This window comes from Struthio camelus, chromosome 1 (assembly GCF_040807025.1).
Source record: "Struthio camelus isolate bStrCam1 chromosome 1, bStrCam1.hap1, whole genome shotgun sequence".
NCBI lineage: Eukaryota > Metazoa > Chordata > Aves > Struthioniformes > Struthionidae > Struthio > Struthio camelus.
Genome location: NC_090942.1, coordinates 220,877,734 through 220,902,765, shown reverse-complemented (window position 1 = coordinate 220,902,765; position 25,032 = coordinate 220,877,734). Strand labels below are relative to the sequence as shown.

Here is a 25,032-nt window from a genome sequence, read left to right as displayed (position 1 = left end):
CCTGAATGCAGAGCTCTGGAGCAGTAAGGGGTGGTTAGCAAAGAGCAGGGTCTTCCTGTGGGTCACCCCCGAGGTGCGAGGAAGAAGTATCTTCCAGCCAGGCATGCCACCAGATCTGCCACAAATGTGTTTTCCCTTCCTCAGGCAGCACAGGAGCTTCCTGGGAGCTCAGATGTGCCTTTGAAACCACAGGGGTTGAGCCAAACTATAGGCTGACAGAAACTGTCCTACAAGAACCATAGAACCTAGAAGAAGCGCGGGGGCAGAGGTCCTGCCTTGCCCACTGGACCACACAAAGCAGGATGACATGGGGATACATTGCTGTGAGCCACCCAATGAAGATAGCTGGAGCTCCTGGTGTGGTTATGGAAGTAGTGGAGTATGAAAGCAAGCAAGGATGTTCTCTGGGTTTGGGCATGAGCTGCTACCAAAAGTTGTGTAAAGTTGGTGGAACCCATGGAGACTTGCTGTGCTTTCTGGGGGTCACTGTCACTTGTAAAATGGAGCAGTCTGTCTCCAGGTATTTCCGCTATGCAGGAAGAGCTCAGAGCATCTCCACAGCAGGATACTTTGCATCAGCAAACACTGCGATACCATGGCACATGTTAGCTGCAGTGTGTCACAGCAGCTCTTACAATGCTGACTGACTTTTCAGGTTTGTGTTTGCTTCCATGATTCAGCTGTAGCCTGCTGTCCAGATCTAGCCGGTGGAGGTCTCCATTCAACTTCCTGTTGCTTGGTGGAGGAGATGATGTAAGCAGAGAGAAAAGTGAGACTGAGTAGATGTACTGCAGTTCAGCACAACACCATGAGCTGTATCCATCTTTCCCTGGGAGGATGCTTGTGTCTGGTCCCTGCCTTATAAAAGGCTGCAGCCTTTCATGTCTTAGGGTGATACGGCAGACTCTCGCCTCTTTTGTAGAGAAGAACAGTGGTACTGAAATGGAGGAATAGAGGCAAAAAGTTGGCCAGGGTGTTCTGGAAGTTGCAGTACACAAGGCAGAAACAGGACTTGAAGAGCTCAGACTGGGACAGTGGGAGCTAATGCTCAGACCTTTTAGCTTGCAAGAGAAGGGTAGATCCAGGAACAAAGATTTCTTATAAATCTCCCAAGTTTGGAGTGGTCCAACCTATCTGAGAGAGGCTTCTCTCTTCACAAGTACTAGAGCATCTTCACTATCTGAGGTGCTACAGGTCCTTAAATATGACCTCTGTAGAAGGTGATGCTTCAGAAGAGTCACTGAAAGAAAGTAAGTTCATTAAAGGCAGGGAAGTAAATGAAAGTAAATTCAAAAATGGGGTTAAATCAAAGGCAGATCTTACTGGCTCAGCCTGAAGGTTTTGCAAACAAAGGGGAAATGCTCTTCTGAAGTTAGATAATACCCAGATGTGGTCTCATTTTTTTCTGTTGTGCCTATGAGAAATACAGTGAGGCTGAAGGACGTGGGGTTTAGGAAGGGGCTTGCAAGCAGGTTAAGAGCCTAACAAAAGAGGAAAAACTGAAAACAGAAGCAACAAACTGGAGAAAGGCAAGGAGCCGAGTGACTCAGTGCTTTTATTCAGGTCGAGGTCATGTGAAGAAGAAATACTAAAGCTGGTTATGACCCAGTGCTGGGAGGTATTACCTAGGCAGAGGTCTGAGTGCTGACATGGCGACCTGGAGCTGTCGGGTTGGAGGAAAGTCTGGGGTCCAGAGCCCAAAGTCAGAGGCAGGGTAGAGACCTCTTCATCTGAAACTGTGGTGCTGTCCTGATCCCCTGCTCAATTTGAACTGGAACAGGTGAAGGGCACATTGCTGGCGTGGCCAGGATAGAGGAGAGCTGGTCTTTCAAGAGGGGACCAGAGGGACTCAGTTTTCTCTCTTAGCCTTCAAGGGGATGCAGTTGCTGGCTCTGCCTACACCAAAGGGTAAAGGTGATGGAGAGAGAGGGGATGGGCCAGGGATGGAGCTGGTGTTATAAGAGGCCTTGATCTAGGCTGAAGCCTGACAGAGGGATGTTTCGGAACAGCCCTTCCAAAGGAAGGCGGAAGGGACCAACAGCAGAGCTAGTTTGAGAGGTACGATTTTGTAGGAACCGATTGCCTTGATTCAGTCTCCTACAGACTAACCCCCGTTATCTTTTCCACTCCTCAGACGCGTGTCTCTGCATCTCTTGATGTTCAATTGCTTTAATTATCCCAGAGGCTGCAGAAGCAATTGAAGGCATAACGTTTGCATGGAGATGTGCTGCATTTTATCGTTATGCTAACGATGAATTTTCTGAATGAATTATCCGGTTACCCAAACCTCTTAACTAAGCACCTCTGTGATCTCTAATGCTCAGGCGAAAGGCTCTCTAGGGCAACTGAAGCAATGCCATGTTACCCCTCTGTCCGTTCCTTTATCCACATAAAGGATCCATATATCCACATAAAGAGGTGCGGGGCTGTGTTTAGACCACAGTGTTTTTGCCCAGCTGGCAAGAAAACAATATGAGTGCCTATTGTTTTTGTGTAAGGCTTCCAGTGGAGTCAGCGTGACTGGATTTAAAAGAAGTTAGGGCAGACATTCAATTAGAAGCCCTGAATAAATAATAGAAATAGGCGTTCAGTCCACTCCTACAAAGATAACATCGTTTTGTTACCAGAGGTGAAAAAAACAGATGCTGAATCAGGCTCCGAAGCCCTGGGTGTTCCCTGTAAACTTGAGGTGTGTCTAGCCTGTGCTTAAAGCGATGCCTGGGTTGGGGCGACCACTGATTGCGCTCTTGCAGGACAAGGATGACCAGGTGACTTTAGATGGAGGTGGCTAATCCTGCATATCCGATAGTCTCTGCTTTTCCTAGGCTGTATTTCTCTGATGCCTGAAAACTGTCTCTGTTTTAGTAGTGCCGTGTTTGAACATAAGCCTTGGTAGGTGAGACCGGGTCCCTGTCCCTATACTACTCCGTCCAGTAACAGGTACCCTGGGTTCAGGTTGCAATATATAAACCTGGGAGCCCGAAAGGGTCTTCATACCTTGAACAAGGCAGTGTTAGGAAGCCACAGGGCTTGTAAGCAACCTCAGGTTTGACCTTTTGCTGCCTTGCTCTCCCTGACCCTCTGCACTGCTCCTTGTAATTAGTAACCAGTTTGGCGTGAGTCACGGTGAGGGTGCTGGGGCATGGAGGGCTAGCAAAGCCATGGATATATCAAAGGGCTGGGTGGGGGCTAGACATCAGCAAAGGCCAAGAATTCACCTTTCAGTGCTTGTCTGGCAATTTCTGCTAATCTCCAGGTGTGTTTAACCTTGCTCTGACCTAGGACATTAGGCAACCCTAATATGATTGTCTGTCTCAATAAGGCTGGATCAATGTTTGAAAAGCACCTGGGTGTGTGTGTGCATGCAGGCCAAGGGGTACCCTACACTGCGCTTTTCTGTTCTCCCTGAACTATGAGTGGGATGGGATGAGCTAGACCCAGAGTGGTGAATGTCTTCTGCTCCTCCCTTGGCCGAGGCTGGCAGCCTCCAGACACATTAGCCTCCTGCTTCGTGCGGCTTCTGGGCAGGGTCTATTCTCCTGCGATCTCATTTTCTTTTCGTTCACCCCTGCTCCTGCTAGTCTTGCATATCTCCAACCTTTTGCATTTGCCAGCCTGGTGATTTTGCCTGGAGCTGTAACTCCTGCCTGTGGACGTCTTTAGACAGATGTAATGGTCCCATCTGACCTTATCGTCTGTGATAAACAGGAGGGTCAGTCCGGATGGTGTTGCAAGCACAGCACAAATATATTTCGTGTGCAATTACTCGTGCTGGGTAGAGCTTGCCTGCATGGTATTGACAGTAACTCCCCAGCAACACAAGCGGGCATGGCTTTGTTTCTGTGACGTGCGTGGAGTGGAGGGGATGGGCATGGGTGGAAGGGGTCCTGCTCCTCCAAGGTGGGACCCGACTAGGGTGTGGGATATGAGCCCCACAGCGCACAGGCCATGACAGCTGGCTCTGCTGCCAGGGAACGTGTGTTTTTCTAACCCACCGCAAACAGCACTGCCAGTGTGGGATCGTTCCAGTGTTGACCAGACCAGAGCTGCCCTCTTGTCCTCCAAAATCAATTCTCTGCAAACAGTGAGTCATCACTGAAAGGAATGAGGAACTCCCGAGGTCAAAGGCAATCCTAGGGGTGGGTTATCCAAGTGAAAGGGAGCTCCTGGCATTCACATCCTGCCTGGCTCCTGCAGGAAATGAGCATCCAGGCACTGGGAGACCCTCCCTTTAACCCCAGCGTTCCCAGTCAAAACCCATTCTAGCTGGAAATTTAAAGTAGATCTTAGTACAGCACCTCCACGCAAGCTAGGAGGTCTTTTCTCAGTGAGAAGCTTTTTGTGGACAGTTAGTGAGTAAGAGATGTTGGTGCATGTGGTGGCAGTGGTGGAGGGACTGAGCTGCCAGCTCCTTGCTAGCTCCAGCCTGTGTCCTCCTCCCAGTGCCTGGCACTGCCTTCTTTTCTGTCCCTTCTTGGCCCTGCAGGGGTTGCTTTTTCATCTGCCCAGCCTCATCTCATGGTGCCTGAAAGGCAATATCCTGCTTTGGGAATACTCAACCCCTCCGTGTTTGCCGCCTTGCCAGGCTGGAAGCTGTGAGACCCAGTTTGCCCCCAACAGTGAGCAGTGATTTTATTTCACCTGTTGCCTGTATTTTCCTTGTTCCCTGCCCTGAGCATTCGTGAAGCCAGCACAGAGGTAACGAGCAAATCTCAGAGGAAGCGTTGGTCCCTGGAAACCTGTGAGCCTTTTATTTATTTATTTATTTATTTTGCCTACGCTGTTCAACTGGCAGTAACATGGCCATGTGCCTTGGAGGAGAGGAGGGGAATCCAGAAGGAGACTTCCACTGACCTGCCACGTCTCTCTTGGCTCTGTCTTGTCACTGTTAAGCAACTAAGGAGCGATGCTCTGGAAGAAAAAGCAAGAGGAAATAAAACTAGCACAATGAAAATTGTTGCGTATTGCTGGAAATATCCTTCAAATGTGACATTTGCCCTTTTGGCTGATTTTGTTGCCAATATTGACAACCAGGCTCACTTTGACTGCTGAGTTACTTGCACTAGATTTCTGCTAGGATGAATGACCATTGCACCATTGTATCTTCCCTGGATGTGCTGCAGATGCACTCTCTTTTTTTTTTTTTTTTTTTTTTTTTACAAAAGATTACTTTTTTGCATAAATTTTTATGTTAATAGCCAGCTGTTACACAGTATCTTCCTCTGTAGATCTCAGAGTGCTTTGCAGAAGGGATCAAGATCCCTACAAATGGAGAATGATGCTTTTTCCTACCCAGTAGAGGAGGAAGACTAAATGACTTGATTAAGGTCACATAGTGATCTGTGGTAGAGCCTGGAAGGACTTTGCTGTTACCCTAGGCTGCTCTTCACATGTAACATCAGTTATTTGATACCAGTTGTCTGATATCACTGGAGGATGGTGTTGGAGGGCTTGTCCTCAGCTCCTTTGCAGCTGCACTAGCACCCACTTCTATGGGATTTCACTCTATTTTCTAGTGATTGCTGCTTCAAACCATTTTTTTTTAAACTTTTATTTATTCAGTGCTTGAGCCTAGGAAGAAATCTCCATGAAGAAGAATGTATTTGCCATACATGTGATTATTAAAAGCTTTGCGTCAATGCAGTGGATTTACTCACTCAAAAGAGGCAGCATCTACCCCCATCAGGATTTTTTTGAGAGATTAAGTTCACTCCACGTATGCTGAGTTTTTGAGTGGGAGGAACATGTCCTAGTGTGTATGCACACCAGATTAACCCCCTGACTGAAAGGCACCATGTTCAGGTGTTACTCTCCGGATTCATATCCCAGTCATGTTGCAGCAAATCAGACAAAATTGGAGCTTGATGAAAGTATAATTAAGAGCAAATGTGGTTGTTCTACATTTAGCCTGATAGGGCTTACAGCTGTTTCTCTGAGGACAGAGAAACTCTTTGACCATTGGATAAAGGGGAAGGCTAAAGACCAGAAAGGAATATTCAATCTTCTGTTCTTCAACAGTTTTGTTTCAATCGCTTACCACTGTAAATGCACATTCATTTGTATTTTGGTGAAAGCACCAACTCTAGAAAGATGTTCAGAAACATCTGGAGATGAAGAACCTATAATTTCCCTGAGGAATTAGTTCCCCTGGTTAACCACAGTCAATCTTAGAGAAATTACATCTTGTTTTCTAATTTTCACCAGTGTGGCTTCAGCCTCTAGTCCTTGTGGACACTGCTTGTCCGAGGTGGGATGTTATGAGGTCCTGGTGGCTCTGCACTGTGCCACTTTGAATCCAGAGCAAAACAACGGTAGACTCGGGTGGGAACGGGAAGGGCTTTAGGAATGCAACTCAGACCTGTTGCAGACCATGTATGGCTGATCCCAATGGCCTTTAAAAAGGGACCATCACTCTGTAGCCTGGGAGTCTAGGCTTTTTTCTTCATATAGGTGTTGGTAAAGATGTATGGCATACTTACCTCATGTTTGGTGTAGGAAGCGGACAAAGCAGTTTGTTTTGCTGTTCTGTGTTTGACAGTCACCTGAGTCTTTCCAGGGCCTTCTGCCCTCAGGGCTGTGCACTGGTGGAAAAGCAGGATGGGTCATTCACAACTTGACTCTTCCTCTCCCTGGTCCTAGGGAAGGGGCGTATAAAGCTCTCCTTGCGTCGGAAGCATTTCTCCGCAGAGCTGGACATTTGTGTTGATAGGCGGGAAGGCAACCGCAGTGTTGTCCCATCCGTGTCAGTCACGATGGAGCACTAAGGAGGCTGGAAAAGAAGATGCTTTTTATAAAATTTTAGGAGAGAGCCTGACTGCTTTGAATACCCTGCTGTTAGTTTTCAGGGCTGCGGTGTAGTAGGTTGCTCCCATATGACTACAGCCAGTCAGGGCTTTTGCAGCCACATGCCTGGTGCCCACCTTGTCTTCTCCTGGGCCTCAACCCTCTGCCTTTACAGAGTCAAGGCTATCTCCTGTTCAGTGAGAACAGCTGGAAAGAAAAGGTCAGCCAATCCTGTCCTCTAAGGACAAATCATTTTTTCTGGTGTATAGGCATTGCTACATAAAAACTGTAGGATCCGCAAGCAAGACTCTTTGTTCCTGGCTGGAATGCAGCCTTGTGATAGAGTAAGTAAGTGCTCCGTGCCCATGCTACAGGAGCCCCAGAGTGGGAAGGGAAGGAGAGAAAGCGATTTCTGCAAGAGGAAGGAACAGCCTTTTAGCAAGGTTTGGTCCTGGCCAACACAAGCACTTTTAATAATTATCCTGGTTTCAGAGCTTGGAGCCTTGATCATTACCAGCTGGTAGGAGAGCTGGGCTCCAGCGCCTGGACCATACTGGAGGTGAAAAGGGGGATTCCATAATACAACTGACTCATATACTTGGCTCCCTCCTCAAATAAAATAGTTTCTCACTTAACTCCTTCATGGCTGAACTGAGGTGGGCTCAGACCACTGTTTCTGAATATCCAGCTCCCCACGGAGAGATATGAATGTGGATTCCCCTCCCTATGCGCACACACACACACACGTGTAGTTTTGCTAATCTGGACCAGGCACGCAAATGCCTGTTTATCATGCTTCTGGAGTATCCTAGCTTTGTGCAAGAAGGCAAAATGCAATTAGGCTGCCCTGAGCATTTTAATGTGGCAGATCTGAAGGTCTCTCTGGTAAGCATGAAATGCTGCAAGTAAGAGAGGATAATGAATTTTAACACCGCTCTAAGAACTCTTCCCCGCCTTTAATTATTTTGCAAGTTTTAAAAAACATTTAGAAATGTTCCTGAACGATATCCTTTCTCATTCTGTGTGGCACTTCCTTTGCAACCACTGAGTCACCCGTTCAGAAAGAGGGTTACATTTTGCATTGTGCTTCCTGCTCCCTGGGGATCACAGCGCTCGATCGTACTTCCCATGCTGCTAACATTGCTCCTGGGGTAGAGCATTGCCCCTGGCAGTAGTGATAATGAAGAAAGAGAGCAAGTGAAATGAGACGGGTCTGTGCTGTGCAAACAACCTGAGCTTCTGGGTCGGAGAGATCTCAATCTGTTCCACCTGGCTTATTAAATCAACCTTTGTGTTAGAGCCACGAGGGTGGGATAAAGGAGTTGGGAGCCCCCCTTTCAAGGGAGAGCAGCCCCGCAATGAGGACAGGCAGCTGTTGAGGTGACAGTCACTGTGGCATGGGATATCGGGGCAAGGAGGTGGACTGCTTCTCCCAAGCAAGGCTTGGCTATAAAAAGGCTGGGAATCCTGGGCCAGGAGGACTACAGTGTGGTTCTCAAAGGGCTAGGCATTGCCCAGGGGGCTGGATTACGAGGTCTCGTGGAAATCGGTGTTGCAAAGGCTGTTGGAAAACACAGCTCCAAGCTGTGTGGGGAGGAGCAGTAATTTTATGAATGAGCAGCCAAGTGACAACCCTCTGCCACAGGACAAGCAGCGAGGCAGCCAGGATCTTCTGCGTCAAACCCATAACTCCCGCCGTAACTCAAGCGTGGCTTTGAGAAAGGCACCAGACCTCCCCTCCTCTTCAGGCTCTGTTCTTAAATCTTGCTGGCTCTTTCTGCATGATGTCCCATAGAAACGTCCTTTCCTGTCTGTCAGCCCAGCTAACGCACCAGTCCAAGCAATTCATCTCGTGTCTCAATTACGGCAACATCTTTCTCTCTCGCCCTGTCAGATTTGTTCAGGAGGTGGCTGCCAACCATCCTTTCTCGGTCTGCTGCTTTGACTGTGTCTCTCCCTGCAGCAGTTAGTGCCATCACTGCAAAGGCCCCAGACAGATTGTCACTTGAAAGTAGCTCTTTCACTGCTGAGATATCAGTCCTCATGACCTCCTTGGGCACATCTTCCCTGTCTCTTGCCCCCTTCCCTGTGCACCTCTGCCCCAGCCTTTCTCTGTGCTCCTGGCAAAGGGTGTGGTATGGATAGGGCAGCACAAAATGTGCAGGATGATCCTGTCCCAGTGGGACCAGGACGTGAATGCTCAACCCTGTGCTGGTGGAGATGATCAGGATGAGCAGAAGCCTCCGCCTGGTCCCAGCCAAGTCTAGGTCGATGCTGCAGCGTTGTGCCCCGGGCACTGCTGATTTCTGTGAATCCCAGCCCACACCCAGGCAGGTCACCCTGGGAATCTCAAAGCATTTGATCATTCACAGCACTTCTCTGCTTGCAATATCTCCATGGACAAACTGAGGCACAGACCTGGGCCATCTCCTAGAAAAAGAAAATACAAAGTTCTGCTAAATAAAGAGCGACTGATGTCTGGCTCTTGGAGCAAGATAATGAGCAAGTGGTGTGGGCTGTTGGATATCGGGGGTTAATTTGTTTCCTGTCGTTCTTAGTAGGGTGGATGTGCGTTTTGACCATGGGTTGTGTTCCTTGACTGCTCAGTGAGGCTTTTTACTCTTCTACAAAGAGTAAAGTCGGTGTGTAATTCAGGCCTTGGTATCAGGCCACTTATTTTAAGGCCTTTCTGAGGCCAGGTGATGCATTTGTATCACTTTGTAGCATCTGAGAACTGGTCATGATGCTGAAGGGAAAATGCTTGGAGCATCAGTAGAAGCCCTATAACCAATGCACTGCTGACTTCTCTTCAAAGACTCCTAGATGAGTTAAGTCCTAAGTGTTATAGAGAAAGCTGCCATTCACTGTCTCTTCGATTACAGGCACTAGGGGACAGCAGAAGCGGCTATCTTCTAGGAGGGGTTCTGAACAGGGTCTCGACATAGTGTGTATCTAAACTGCAGAAGACCTTGCTGTGACGTGTTATGAATGCTAAGGGGCTCAGAAAGCCACTGAAAAATTCATTTGTAGGAGGGAGAAATCTGCCACAGAACGGCAGCAACAAAATGCTGGAGGCTGGGAGAGCGTCCTGGAGGATTATCACTATATGTTTGCTGTACTCTTCCCTGGGTGTCTGCAGAGACAGGACAACGGGGTAGGTGAGTCGTTTGTCTGGTGCAGTTCAGCCATTCTTTGCTGATGGTCTCCTCATGGGAGACACGTCTACCTGCTGCCCCCGTCCATCCTATGCACGTTTCCGCATCTCCCGGGTGGTGCCTCTCCTGTGATTAAGATCTCATTTAAGTAAAGGCCTAATTGTCATTGTCCCTTCTGCGCAGTTATTTGCAGTCCCTGTTCCTCCGGGCGGAGGCCTATGACATGCTAGGCGATTTGGAGAAATATTGCTGACTGGCACAAAGCACACAAAAAAACTGCCTTAGCAAATGATCCCTAGCAGCAGAAAGACCTGTGGAGCGTCCCTTCATGCAGGCAACAAGAGGGTTATTTTGAGTTCACTTAGGCTCTGAGTGATAAGCACTTGTGCTGCTAATTAGACCGATAAATATAGTCAATTAAAACCTCACCTTTGCTCTCCACAGACGTCTTTAGTGAAGTGTTTTTGTTTCACCTAGGTGAGAAGAGGCAGGCTTGGTGGGTGAGGCTCACAGGTGATTGCTCTGGTGGGATGGGCCAGGGTTAGTCCTCTAACACCTACTTTCTTTTTGCTAATCCTGGCAATTCGTTAGCGAAGGATGTGTCACTGAGTCCAAACAGGCACCCAGTTGTAAATGATCATATAATCCCTGGGACCTGAGATGTTTCCAGATTAGGTGCTTCTGGCCTGCCATTATTGCAATTTTCTTGTCCCAACATACATGAAGCTTTCCAGCATCTGTGGACGTTCACCGGAATAAGCGTATGGTTTCTTTACATCTCACTGGGAGCAATGGCTTAGGTCAGCTTGCTGGATGCATCTGCCTGCTAGATGGAGTACCCTTCATTTTACTATGGGTGATGCTGGAGATCACAGATGGGATTATGATTGCAGTTGGCAGCAGACAGGTTTTCTCTGATGCCTCCTGCAAATAACCACTGCTAGGAGCAGCAGAACCAAGACAGCTGGCGTCCAGAAGTCCTGCGGCACACACAAACCCCATTTCCTCAGGAAATCAGACTAGGTGTTTCTAGACTAGGGTCATTAATGGTCAGAAGTTTGAACTTCAGGACATCCCATTCTGGGGAGGGAGCAGGGTTGTAAGTGGATATTAAAAATATGTATGGGGTAGACTTTAGAAAGTACCTATGGAATGAGGTCTGTGATTTAGTAGTTGAGAACAACATATTCAGAGCTCCCCCTTCCCTTGCCCCTGTCTCATGGTGCCAAGGTGACTTGGCCTTGTGGGATTGAGGGCTGAAGACCAGAGCAAAGGCATTGATACCCAGCTATCAAACCACCAGGGTGGCAGAACATCGTCCCAGGTGCCGCTCTCTCTCAGGGGCATTTGGGCAACGGTTTCCTGCTTTCGTCTGGATTGCTATATTCGTGTCTGGGCTCTGAAGCTAGACGCTTGTCAAGACGGGATAATTAATCCAGAAACATGTAGTCCTCTGCCAGGAGGCCTTTTTTAATTAAAAACAGACCAGAGGATCTGATAAGGTATTCTGAAAAAGTAGCACCTCTGTTGAAATCGTGGAGCGTGTGTGTAATTTGGTGCTGTGCGGTGGGGGCAGAAGGCATTTCTCCAAGCACCGGCTCTCCACAGACAGCCTGTGCTCTCCGGCAGATATATGACCATTGCCTCATGACAACCAAATGATGACGCCCACGGTCTTTAAAGGGGGCGGCTGGGATCCTGTTTGTTTAATATTAATCACGGCAAAGGCAACCTGTGGCTTGAAAGCTGCTGCACCTCTGCGTGGGAGCAGGCTGGACAGCTACGCCAGATGAGCAAAGCTCAGGGTCCCTCATTGCTCAGGGAAGAGGTATATCTCCGTTGCTGGGATTGAAGAACTTGAGGTGAGATATCAGCCCTGGTGAAACCTGCTCACAGCCAGATCTCTACCAGGACATCTTGCTAGGGATGTCTTCTCTTCCTTCAGCTCAGAGGGTTGTGTTTTCCCAAAGGGATGCTGGTGCCTGTGGGCAGGACACAGATTATAGTCGTACTCAGCCTGTTCTGGTGGTGTCTGGTCAACTTTGGGATCAGCAACTTACATGTGGGCTTAGAGAATTAATCTGTTTCTCCTCACTCACATGCAGGGTTTTATCATGGGTGTTTAAACCGGTGATGAAGCATGCTGATGCTTTCCAGTGTCACTTAACCCGTCTAGGCGAGGGAGGTGGTAATGCTTTCAGGGACTATAAATGTGATGTCTAGGGACTGAGACCATGCCGTATGGGCTCTACTCTGCCCCTCGGAGGGAAGGCAAGGGCAGAGGCTGGCCGGCTGTCTCCAGTCACAACTTCTCAGTGCTGCCATCTAGGGTTGCAGAGGACGATTACATGTCCCTGACTGGTCTCTACTCCGTCTCACTCCTGCTCTGCCTGTCCTCCCAGGGCCAGCGGGGAAGGATGTTTTCCTCGGTGAAGCCATACGAGAACCAACGCTATGCCTCCCTGAAGAAGACGTGTCAGAGGCGGAAGCAGCTCTTTGAGGACCCACTTTTCCCTGCCAACGATGACTCACTCTTCTACAAGTCAAGAATCCAGGGCATCCAGTGGAAGCGGCCAAACGTAAGTGTGCCTGTGAAGCAGAGACTGGGAATTACTTTGGGAAGTCCCTGGAGCTGTTGCTTGAATACCTGCAGCTCCCGCTGGGAGCAGATTAGTCTGTGAAGGCAGGGAGACCTGCTGCCCTCGGGTGCAGGCGGTTCTGCCCCCAGTGAAGCCCGGGAGTAAAGGAATCCCTTGGCTTCTCCGTGACTCTATTTACCCATATGTAAAACAGAGAGATGATGTGCAGCTGGCTTGGAGCTGGATGCTGTTACTGAGCCTGGCAGGGAAAAGCAATATCTCCAAATACTCTTGCTGATCCATTTGGAAGGGGAAAAGAAGACGAGCTTTGGATAGGCGGGGCATCTTTTGGTTCCCTGGGAGGTGGTCTCTGAGCACTGAGTGCAGGGATGCTGGGTCGGCACTGCAGCTATGACTTACTAATGCAATTGCTCAGCAACTGTAGCAGCGCCTGTCCCTCCCTGCACCCAAAGAGATCTTGGTGGTGGCTCTGAGAGGCCGTGGCTTTCTGTGGATAGTGCTGTCTTTCTGCAGTGCTGTGTGGGTCCCTTGTGCTGACCCTGGTGCCTGCCTGAAAGGTGCATTTCAGAGTCTAGGAGCAGTCTGTCCTGAGGAATTTGTCTGCCCTTGTATGGCCAGCTTCTTGGGAGGTGACCTTGAGGCCGTTTCTGTGACTGCCATGAAATAGGAGGGATCGCAGGGAGCAGTGGTATTTGGGGTTGGAGAAAGACAATACTGCAGCATCTAACACATCTGGTTCTCTATCTTTCCCTACGGCAAAGAGCAGTCCTTGCTGCCCAGCCTGTGTTTGTTTTGCACATAAGTTGGTGACATTTCAGTGGGGCAGGCTGTGTGAGAAGCCATTATCCTTCTCGCCACCAAGGGCAGCTCAGAAAATCAGCTGGCCTTTCATGAGACAGTGTTATCTCTGTCCGGGTGAGAGCAGCCTGAGTGGATAGGAAATAAAAAGGCTTTGTGCGAATGGAGGGAAGGAGCTGATTGACTCTTTGTGTGGCACGAAGGGCTGAGGGGTTTGTGCGTGACCCTGCATGCAGTTCAGTTTATTCCCCTTCGGCAGGGGACTGGAAAGATGCTCTGTGCACAGCTTCCTTCTATGCCCGGTGCCCGACAAGGGGATCGGCCCTGCAGAGCTTGGTGCTCTGTGGGCAGAACTGGATGTCCCATGAGCTGAGCTGGGCCATGGAGCTCAGGGCCCAGACTTATTAAGATACAGCAGATAAGCGATGCCCACAACTCTCTAAACTCCTTTCTCTACGACTAAAGGGAAGGACAAGGACAATTCTTTTGTCTAATCTTTCAGGTGGGGCCATCACCTCTGTCTGAATCTTCTCCCATCAGGGAATGGTCCTGCTGAGATGCCCTCAGAGGAAGAGCTACCTGCTATTAGGAGGGCAGCAACAAACTCTGGGTGCTAACCTGGCATTTTAGCGGGCAGGAAGCCAGCTGATATGTCTTCTTGATCTTCTCAAACACTTTCCTTCGGTCTCAGGGAGTAACCTGTCTGAAAGAAAGTAGATGACAGCAGGAAGATATTTTACAAACCTGTGCCTGGTTTGCATTCAGAGGTGGGCCCCCTTCACACTCATTAGTTAAGCCCCCTGTCTAATGACAGAGGGCAAGATGCAGTTGCAGATGGGCAAAGTTTGCTCATCTTTTGCGGAGCACGTAGGTCCTGGAGCATGCTGCATGAGCCATGAATGGATCCAGATATTCAGACTTTATCATGCATAGACTTGTTGGTACTTTCTTCAGGGAGTATGGAGACCCATTCTGAATGGGTGGCAGCCATAGGTGTCAACCTATTTGCCATTTGCTTTTCTGGCTTTTGGCACATTTGCAGCTCCTGTAGCTCAGGCCTGAAGCATCCACCCTTGTCTGGGAAGACCTGAGCTCAGCTGGTGAAATATCCCACTGCTGCCTTGCTCCAGAAGGCATGAGATCTTTCTGAAAGGAATTGCTAGACCTCCTTCCTGATCTGCACCTGGATGATAGCATGCTCAGATAGGTCCAAGCCCACCTCTGCTGAAGCACGGAGTGAATTCGAGCTCTTCCCATCCAGCCAGCCCTGAAATTTGAATGGGGGGCTTCCCCTGGCTCAGGCTAGCAGTGGGAATGGGTGGTGGAGGTAGCTTTGCAAGTGGGCCCCATCCACGTAAGTGGCGGTGGAAGTGGTTCCTTTCTTTTGCTGCGTCCACATCCGACAAAGGGAATTTTCCCACCAATTTCAGGACCAAAAGGAGTCCGAATGAGCAGTAGTAGACTCCTCAATGTCAGTCTCTGGGGAGATCATCTGACCAGAATTGACTAGCTGTCTTAAGCGCAAAATTGGCCTTAAAAAGAATTTGAGCTCATATCTGCGCTTGTTACTTTTAAAGTTTCCAGAGGCCTGTTTCGCTAAAGCACTTCTCCAAGTTCTCTCCTTTCAGTTGTCCATTTCGGATAAAGTGACTGAATTTAGTGAGGAGAAGAACTGCTTTGTGCTAGCCAATGCAAGGTGAAATTTTTAGTTGCAGTCCCAGGTTCTGCCAGAATTCTTACCAGCTCTCTAAGGAATGGGCCCAGCAGCTTTTCCAAGAAAGCAAATGCAGTGCATCTCTGTTTTAAGGATCTTGGTGTGTATCTTGCCACTTTGCTGTCTGCTAGAGAGCTGGGAGAGGGTGTAAGAAACTGCATGAATGCAGTAGTGAAATCCTGCTTTGCTCTGAAACAACTTTACACCCATGGTAATGGGTCTTGCTTTGTGCCCAGGCTGATCACCGTTGCAGAATTAGCTGTGCTGTCTTCTACATCTGCAAAGTGCTTAGATCTGATCTTTGCATGGTACTTAGTGGCAAAGCTCAGAGGTTGAGAGGAAAGAGCTGGAGGTAACTGTTGGAGGTTGCATGTTCACGGAGGTCAGGAGAAACTGGGTAGTCTTCAGAGAGATACAGTCGGGGGATGGAAGCAGCATAGGCTTCTCCAACTCAATACAATGTTCCGTGGGGTCCAAAATATCAGTGAAGTTCAAATCTACTGCTCTGTTTGTGTGGTAGTTATGTGGTATGGGCATTAAGCCATACTGATTCCTTATAGCATCCTCTTTCTGATATGGCCAGGAAATCTTTCTCTAGGCAATCACATTTTATTTTTATTCAGAAAAACAAAAAGAGTGACACTTCCAACTTCTGGCATCTGCTGATCTGGGGACTTTCTGACCCGGAAATGGAGTTTGCGAGCCCCAGTGACGCTGTCTCCAGGGAGTGGATTGTGTGTATGCGCCTCTGTTATCTCTCAGGGACATGGCCATGGTTTGTTTTGGAGAGTTTCAGCTGAAACTGTACGGTAAAAACATAAGGGCTCCCCTACTCCAAGTTTCGCTGTGGAAGCAGAGGGGGTGGAGAGAGGAAGTAAAAGGTGTCAGGTATCAAACATCACTCTTTGCACTCACAGCAAGGGCGTCACCTAATATCTATGCAGACAACTGATACGTAAGAACTAAGTTTTTCAGGCGAAGCACTTGTATATGAAAACTATCCCTACTGGGATATTGGGAATTAGCTTCGGTAGAGCCAGGATCTCATTTCCATATATTTATATGGTGATAGTACTAGTCCAGTCAGCCCATCCCTCATCTGTATGTGTTCATTCCTTCTCAGCCAGGACCTGCGACTTGCCCTCATCTTTTCTGCTCTTCCATGTGCTCTCAGGGCCAGAGGCTGCTTTGGCCAAAAAGAAGTCTCTGCGCGGCTCTCCCTTGCGGTTGGGCAGGGGGAAAGGCTGAAGGGCTTTGCTTAAGAAGTTCCCTGCTTTGTAGGATAAAAAGTAATGTGGACCAGCCTCTCTTGTTCAGCCCCATGAAAAACTGCACGTAACTTGCATGACTGCAGAGATTTTCTTTTTTTGTGAGGAGGGGAATCTGATCCTCTTTTTCACCTCCCGGTATAAATCAAGAGCAATCCTTTTGCCAGCATTAATCACACCAGCGCTTAGGCAGAGAACAGAGATGGTTTCAATCTAGATCTCCCATAAAATCTGCCAGCCCCGGCTCCTGCCACAGGCTGTGAGCGTCAGCAGTCGAACCTTTAGCACCTGATGTCGCTAGCCCAGTCCGGCTCCCAGCAGACTTCTCCCCTCTTGAATAACCCTTCCCAGGTCAAGCTGAGTTTTGCTTCAACTTCCTCTCACATCTGGCTCCGCAGCGCTTCCTGGAACGGGCTTAGCCTTATTCTTTCCAACAGGGTATCCTCCCTCCCTCCCTTCCTCCCTGCTCTTTCCGCTGGCCGGGAGCCCTGCTCTGGATGCCAGATCTTTGCAGAGGGAACAGCTGTTCAGCTCTCGGGTTGGGCTTCATTGACTGTTCACCGGGTGTCTTTGTGTTACAATACAGTGAAGCCAGAGAGCTGGTTACTAGGAGAGAGGAAAGAGAGAGGGAAGCTGTAGCATCAGCCTGAGCCTGCAAGGGGGTCCTGAAGAGCTTTGTGTTAGTGCATCTGCTTAAAAATGAGACTGGCTGCTTGGTTTCCTCACTGCTGAACCAAAGCAGATTTTGGAGCTGGCTAGAGCAGCAACGCTCGGCTGTCGTATTAGAAATGAAACCTGGTATTTTGGGCCCTGGGCAAGCAGCCAGATCGCAGAACCTTGCTTTAAGCTCCTTCTCCCTTGGGCCGTGCCTGCTACCACGTGAGGATGAGGGATCTCTGTTTTCAGGGAAGTTGTACCGTCAGTGCTTTCCAACAAGCTTTACCCCAAGCCTTAAGTTATGCTGTGTGAACTACTGTGGCCTTTTAGGAGCCAGGTAGATGAAAATAGATGGTGCTGAGAGGAGGGGAAGGATATTGATAAGACTCAGGCTGGGAAGGAGAAATAGGGGTGAGGGAGAACAAGGCCACCAGGTTGTATCTGTTGATCCCCTGGAAACACAACCAGTGATAGCATGGAGAGGAAGAGGATCAGCTACCCCAGGGGAAAACAGTCCTCCTCTTCTAATTGTCACTGTCCCATACTCTCTTCTTGGGTACAGGCCATTTCCAAACATGACATAGGATTGGTACTGGCTTAAATTAGGGTTTTTAGTACCCCTGGGCATAAGCAAGGGCTTGTTTCCTCTCTGGAAGAAGGAGGCCCACACGGTGGCCTGAGGCTCAGTGCACAAAGCGACTGCCTTGGTCACCAGCCAAGGCAAATTAGGATGTCATTATGCTCTTACAATAAGTAAATTAGGCCTGGTGGGAGGGTTCGGCCACGAACAGATGCAGCATCAGCCTGGCTGTGTGCTCTGACCTATGAGTTCCTCTTTGGCAGCAAGATCAAGCCTGGAGAAGGTTTTCTCCCTGTCATCGATGGCAAACCAGACTGCCATATTGCTGGCCCTTTCCATATCCACACAGCAGTGCGTGGCAGTACCCTACAGAAGCAGCCTATGGTCAGAAGCACCCCATGGTCTTCTGTAAGGTGGCTGGGACAAAGGCAAAGCATCCTGCAATGATCCTGAAGATGCAGCTCTGTGCAGACCAGTGCGAAGCAGGGCAGTGCCAGATGAACCCGTAGTGGTATAAAGGGGTGTCGAAGCATAAGAGTTTCCAGGCAGACTGTTGTAACAGTGCCTGGGTGACTCAAAGTGACATGCAGTGATGGTTGAACCTGAGCTGCAGCTCCGCACTGTGGGTTCAAGCCTAGCTGGTTGCAACAACCAGAGAAACTCTCCTGGATGAACACCACACCCTCCTCTTTTTGTAGGGGGGGAAGAGTTTTGCCCTCCAACCCTGTTTCTTCGGTATTTTTATAGCTCTCTCTGGAGTTTACTTGCAAGCGCTGAATTGTCTCTGCAAGAGTTGTCAAGGGAAGGTAGCACTGATTAAACAGCGCAAAGGCAGATTCTTGCTACACAGGCAATGTTATTTTACCTGAGTGAAGGCAATGTCATTGGGGGAGAAATATGTGGAGCGACAGGAGAGGAACGAGAGTAGCATTGGGGCAGAAAGAGAGGCCAGGTGTTTTGGGAAGCGTTGCAGGAAGAGGGGAGTCTTAGGGAAGCAGGGCCATGCCATTTTCAGCCCTTCTCTGGCACTGGGGAGAGATGCTGTCATTCATAGCCCCTAGGTGTTTTTTTTTTTTTTTCCCCAACCAAACAAGAGAACGTCTTGATTTTGAAAGTATACCATTTTTCAGTAGTCACTTCTATGTCAGCTTGACATATATTTAGCCTGACTAGAATATAGGGGTTTTGTCCATTATAGCCTTTATTTTCTGAATCTGATGCTGCCGTCTTTGAACCAGAAGGAGCTGGTGCAGAATGGAAGAGCATCTCTCAGATCCCCTTTTTGCTTGTGTTGTTAAGCATTTAGCTCCTTTAGCTTGCTGAGTGAGGGTTATACAATCAGTCTCTGCGGGGCTTTCTTGGAATGGGAAAGGAGTCAATGAACTAATTCACTAAAAGCATGACCAGCACTTGCCTGCCTGTAAGTTTCTGCTTTAAAAGGTTTTTTCCCCAGTGTATAGCACAATCTGGGAAGGTAGCAAAAAGGGAGAGCAGTCAAGGGTGAAGATAATGGGAAAGTCAGAGGTTAAGTACCTGCAGTTCTTTGCTCTGAAAGCTCACTCAAAGCAGCAGCTTGGGGCATGCAGAGTAATTAAAAGGGCAGTGGTCAGAGAGCAGTAACTTCTGTGCCCTTGTCTCCCACTTGGACCCTCTTCTGGCAGAAATACTCACCTCTGGCACCTTCGCTCAAGGTCAGTCTCTGCTCAGCTTTTTGCAGTTTTTTGGCCTCCTGCACAGGCAGGCAGTTCTGGTCCTTCCTGGAGGAGGTCGGGGATGCTCATGTTTAGCATTGCTGCTGCCTCTGCAGGGTCCTGCTGGATGGACCAAGGGGTCGTGTCCTCTGAATGGCAGTCTGTCACCAGTCTGTAACAGGAGGCAGAGTCCATCCAGGCCTTTGTGTTTCACAGCTTTGGAATTTATGAACCACTCGCTTGTTAATCTACGTGCAGCGTTCAGCAAAGCCTGGAGCTGACTGCCAGCCTGAGCCTGATTGCTCCTCACCAGCAAAGGATTTGGTCACCATTTAATGCAATCTCTCAATTTATCTTGTTTTTAAGCTAGTGAGATTCACTGATTCCCCACCCCAGCCCTGAAGGACAAGGATAATTTCTGTTATTATTTATGATTATTTACAGAGTTCTCAGTGAACTTGATGCTGACCCTGGCTGTCTCACCACGTCCTGGCCAGGGCCCCACAGTACAAACAGGCTTCATACAAGCATGGTCTTCCTCTCTGCCCCAGTAACAATATGGTGTGATAAGCTCCCTAGCATCAATGTGGCCCACTGCAGTGTTCGATAAGAAATTAGCCGGCGAGTCTGCTCTTTAGTCAGCATCAGAAGGACATGGCCTTAAATGCAAAACCAGCAGTAAGATCAGTGGATTAGATACATGGCCTGCATTTTAATGTGATGGCGCTTCTGTGGCTAGAAATTATCATTGTTGCATTTGTAACAGAGAACAGCATAGTATTAGCAGAGAACAGATCTGAAATAAGCCCCGAGCGTCCTCTCTCCTTTCTGAACTCAGTGGGAGGGAACGGTGCAAATCTCTGCAGAAACGGCTCCAGGGAGCAGGAGGGGCACATTCGGTCTGCGGAGCAGGCAGGGACCCTGGTTCTGCCCCATCTCGTGCTCTCGGTGCAGGCTCAGAGATGCTGCACTGCCTGTGAGCTGCGGCAGGAGGGGACCTCGCTTGCTGGGCTCTCGTGGCCCCATCCGGCCCAGTTTCCCATGATTTGAAGGCAGCTAAGGGCAGGCATCCCTCCTAAAAAGCACTGCCAGCAGACAAGGAGTATTTTAGGTGAAGCATAAGGTTGCGGATGCTCCCGTGGAGATAAACCGCCGTGCCAGGGTGTGGAGAAACACGACTGCTCCCACCTAGCCTGCCTCCGCTCCCATCACAAGCCCTTACTGGATAGAGCCTGAAAATAGATGCCAGTTTGCCTCTTGTTGTTCCCCTCCCCATTTCCAGCCATGCGTCAAAGCACTCAAATTAACCCATGGCCCGGTGCTCTTTGATATCTTGCAGACGGCTGACAAGGTGTCTTCAGAGCGCCAACTGCATGCTCGAGTTGATTTTGATTATGCTGTTGCGAGCAAGGCAGGTGCTAGGGGAAAGCTGAAACAAGCAGTGTTTTTTGCCACTGTGGTCCCATGGGAACCTTTGTCCTGCTGCTGCTGTCCTCCTTGGGGGCACATTGCACTCAGTGCTCACAGCCCCTCTGAGAGCTCTTAAGGACCAAGCTAACTTGTGTTGGTTAATGCCAAGCTCTAATTTTGGAGCCTTCAGAGTGGATTTCAGGGTGCTCCATCTCAGTTAAGTGTAGGTTCGGTCCTGCTGACACACAAACGCCTTTAGCTGAAGTCCATGTGAAGACCCCTTGTGAAGGTTGTAGGTCAGCAAAACCAGGTAGAACCGAGGTCTGATTCCAGGGGTGGCAAGAAGTGGTTAAACAAAGAAAAAGGAGGAAGTGTTGATGGCGGGACAACACCCTGAACCACGCTGGCCCTGCAGTTAGGTCTGGAGCAGAAAAGGAACCACTTCCTCAGCCTGGTGGATTTGAAGGCCAGAAGGAACTGTTGCTGATGCGTAGGCCGAAGTTCTGGGTAACGAGAGGTCACAGGACTTCCTTGAATTAACATGCCATTGAACTAAACTTGAATTGCATCCTCTAAGCAACATCCAGTTTTATTTAAAGCACTTCCAGGAGAGGAAAATCCACTACAGCTCTGGATCACTTGCTCTAAAGACCAGTCCCTGCCTCAGACTTTGCGTCTTACTTCTCGCTCCGGGTTGGTTTAGCTTCAGCTTATACCTTTTACAACTTATATGTACTGAGGTGACCTTGCTTTTGAGTTTCTGTTCTCTGGGTGGATTTTTATAAACTGTGATTAAATCAGTCCTTCCTTGTTCTTTTGGTCTGCTTCTGGAGCCTGGTGTTGGACTCGCACGTGCGTGAGTCCTGCATTACTCTTTGGGGAACTCTTCCTCACTTTTGAAAGTGTTTATTTATACCCAACAGCAAGGTCCTCCCCCTCCTTTCTCCAGAACAGAGTAAAGAGTTGCACTGTCCTGCCATACCCCTGCATGATCCATATCATGGTTTGAGTAGCCTTTCAGAGTTTTCTTATCAGAAGTCCTGCTCCAGTCCTGGATGTGGATGGGAGCATTTCCTCTGTCGCTTATAAAATCAGTTAGGGCAGACAGAGAGAGTGAGGGGAACTTGCAAGATAGGACCCATGCTGCTTAGATAGCATTAAGTAATAAAAAGGAATTTTTAAACTCCAAAAGTGTATTGCAATAATATAGTCAATAATATATTTCAATAATAATAAATAAAGATCATGGCATGATTAGTAACCTAGGAAAGGAATTTTGTGCTTAAAAATTATTTTAAATATATGGTAGCTCTGTAATGCATCCGTGATCAGTGAAGACGGCTATCTATGCCTATAAGAAAGTGGATACGACCCCTCTCTCCATCTTTTTTTTCTTTTTTTCTTGTCTTGCTCAGCAGAGGCTAGACTCCTCTGTGGCCCGGGAACAGTAGTGGGTTGACCGGGGATGAATAAATGCAGCTAATGTTTGTCTTTGTAAACATCCCAGGGCAAGGGCTTGTCCTCTGCTTGCTTCCAAATGACTGACACTGTCTGAATGATTTGTACAGAGTATTAAATTCTCCAGGTCTTCCCTTTTTAAAATAAAACCCAAACACTGTCTTACAATAAGTGGAATTGCACCATTGTTCCTCTGCAGCTCTCTGGCATATATAATTTAGCATAGAAACTATGCAAATACTGTGCCAAAGCCCCATAAGGATCAAGGAGCCGCTCATGAGGCACACTGCAAACGTGCGGTAAGATGAAGGTTGGTAGGGTGGAATTTTTGTCTCAAGTGAAGGAGCTTAGTGCAGTGTGCTGAAACACTGTTTAACAGGTGGATGAGTTGCCTTGGGGCTGCTCTGTTTGACCATCCTACCCAGGCTCTTGGCCATCCATCGCCACCCTGCCTGCTGCCCCGCTGCCGCGTGCAGTGGTGGGACCTAGGGCTCAGTTACCTGTTATGCTCCAGGCACCCCTTTCCCCTGTGGCCATCCAGAAAGGCCATTCCTGAGCTGGGACAATTAGGGAAGCAAAGCGAATGAAAAGCGTCATTGAGAAAGGACGATGGCTGCAGTGCTCATGCAGCCTTTAGGCAGTGATAGTGCTGCGGAGCAGAACCCAGGTGCTCAGTAGTTGAGCTAGCTGGGACCTGAGACTGCGTAACACAGCGCCAAGTTGCGTGAGCTGCTGACACCTTTACTTCCTCTTTTGGAAGCTCGTCTCTCTAAAAACCCACCACTAGGTCCCTTTTAGATTATCCTTCTGCATAGAAAGGGGGGCCAAAAGGAGCACCCCCAAGATAATATTTTCACTCGAACTGCCAGGTTCTCTGACTTCACCCCGTTTGGCCCTGGCTTCCCAGGTGCTGCTAAGGAGATCGGCACTTCAGCAGCTGTGCATTGTCCCTGTAGGGCAGATAGAAAGCTAACGCTGCTTTCCCACCCCTTAACGCTTGTGATGACTTGCTCAATTCTCAGAAGCATCACTGTCCTGAGAGGACTTCACCTTCAGCTACAGGAATCCCATAAAAGAAAGCAGAGCAGCAAGGGAGAGCTGAAGTATCCTTTGGGGTGATAGCTGGGCCCAGTGATGGGTCAGCAGGAGCTCTGTTGACCAAACAAGAGACTGCAGCTTGGGAGGGGTGACCCACTCGTTCACACAGAGACCAAAAAAATTTGTCCCGAGTCTTTGATATGTCTGGATCTTTGCAAGAGACCCCTTTTTGGTGATGCATTCCTCTTTGTTCCCCTTAAAGAAAGGAAAGGGTGGAAGAACCATCTTAATGGGAGAGTGTTTATGGATGCTTAAAGCTTGATTACCTATCATGCATTACCTATAGGTATTTGACTGTGAGTTGACACACATATCACTGAGGTAGATGGTTAAGCATGCCTTTGTCTTTGTGTGTCTCAGTAAACTGGCAGCATGCTTGGCATGAGCTAAAGGCTTCAAAGTCTCCTCTAGAAAAGCTGTGTATTGCCTGTGTTATTGGGAATGTGGAGCAGGTCAGAAGGAAATCACCATAAAGAAAAAGGATGTTACTGAGGAGAGATGAAGCTTGCCTGGGTCTAACTGCTCTGTGAACTCTTCCAGTTTCATGAACCCAGCCCATGGCCTCAGCAGAAAGATCCCTACTGAGTCACTTAGGTTATTAAATACAGGCTTCATCCTATTTGATAAAACTCCTATTGGAGGTGCCAACCAGCACTGGCTAAAGCTCTGTGCTTATGGCCTTATTTGAGTCAACTCTACTACTAAGTCCCACAGCACTTCCTTCTCTCGGTAAGGAATGCAGCCTTTTTCCCCATGACTGAATAATGAATAATTGTCTCCGAATAATGCCCCTTTTTGCCCTCTCTCCCATCTCAGCCCAGAGAAGGTCATGCGCCCACATCTCTAGAGGAAGGTTTTTCTCATGAAGCAGGTTTCTATGTTTGTAAAGCTACACCTGGAGTTTGAATAGGTGTGGGTTGAAAGTAGTTTCTTTGTAGACTAAACTCATGATAACCTCTTACTCATGATAACGTCTTTGTCATCGTTTACATAGTCATGGATTAATTTGGGTTTTGATGGGGCTAAGCCCCAGTCTTGGATCAAGGCGATGCCATGCTATAGGTGTGGTACAAAAACAGTAAAAGAGGCAGTTCCCAGCATTGGCGCAGTATGGTCCAAGGTGGGCAAGGTGGGTGGGAGGTACTCCTGTGGAAAAGTTTTGCTCAGAGATACGCATAGTGGAGGGAGGAAATAGTTTTCCTTTGTGCCTTTGTGTTCTTTCTTTCTCCATCTCTAACTTGGCTCTTAGGGTAATTGAAAAAAAAAAAAGAAAAAAAAGCTACATGATTTATGTTCCTGCATCCTATTTTTAGAAGACTGGCTTTCAGTAAGACACAGGACTTGGGATTTACGCAGCTAACTACCAAGCAGGGCAGTGTTTGGCAGGCATTTGTGCCAAACCTGAATTATGTCGCTTGGAGGCAGGAACAGTGCAGCCGAACTTGTGGCCACACCAGCTCACTCACAGATTTCACAATAGCTCCATGCAGAGTGGGCGTTTTTGGATGATTCCTCCCAAAATACTGTGATTTCACTGGCAGTTTTTCACAGCAGGGCCTGCTTAAACAGGTCTCTCCTTTCCCACCAACATGTTCCCACCACCATGTCCTCTACGGTGGGGCCCAGTGGTATAAAAGCGATGCAAGCTGTGGCCATCCTCATGGCTCCCACCCAGCCTGCAGCGCATGCTCTCTCACTTGCACTAACGTGATTATGAAGCTGTCCTGAGGAGCCAGGTTGGGGCCTGATGCATATAGAGTCCAGCCAGAGCAGGTCTCTGCTTGGTCCAGAGTAGACCCCACAAGCACCTGCGCTAGCAT

General features: G+C 48.6%; 1 protein-coding gene across 8 annotated transcripts in view; it reads left to right on the top strand.

Moving 5' to 3' along the window:
• CAPN5 (calpain 5) overlaps nt 1-25,032 on the top strand; it is a 64,728-nt gene that overhangs the window by 7,818 nt on the left and 31,878 nt on the right. For 5 of the 8 annotated variants that reach the window (XM_068930708.1, XM_068930709.1, XM_068930707.1 and 2 more), the window contains one exon: nt 12,341-12,517. In XM_068930708.1, coding sequence (XP_068786809.1) covers nt 12,356-12,517 — 162 coding nt within the window. In that variant the 5' untranslated portion in view covers nt 12,341-12,355. Of the gene's footprint in view, nt 1-9,813; nt 9,942-11,672; nt 11,801-12,340; nt 12,518-25,032 lie in introns of those variants that run through there. The other 3 variants (XM_068930711.1, XM_068930706.1, XM_009688305.2) reach the window with 3 other exon arrangements.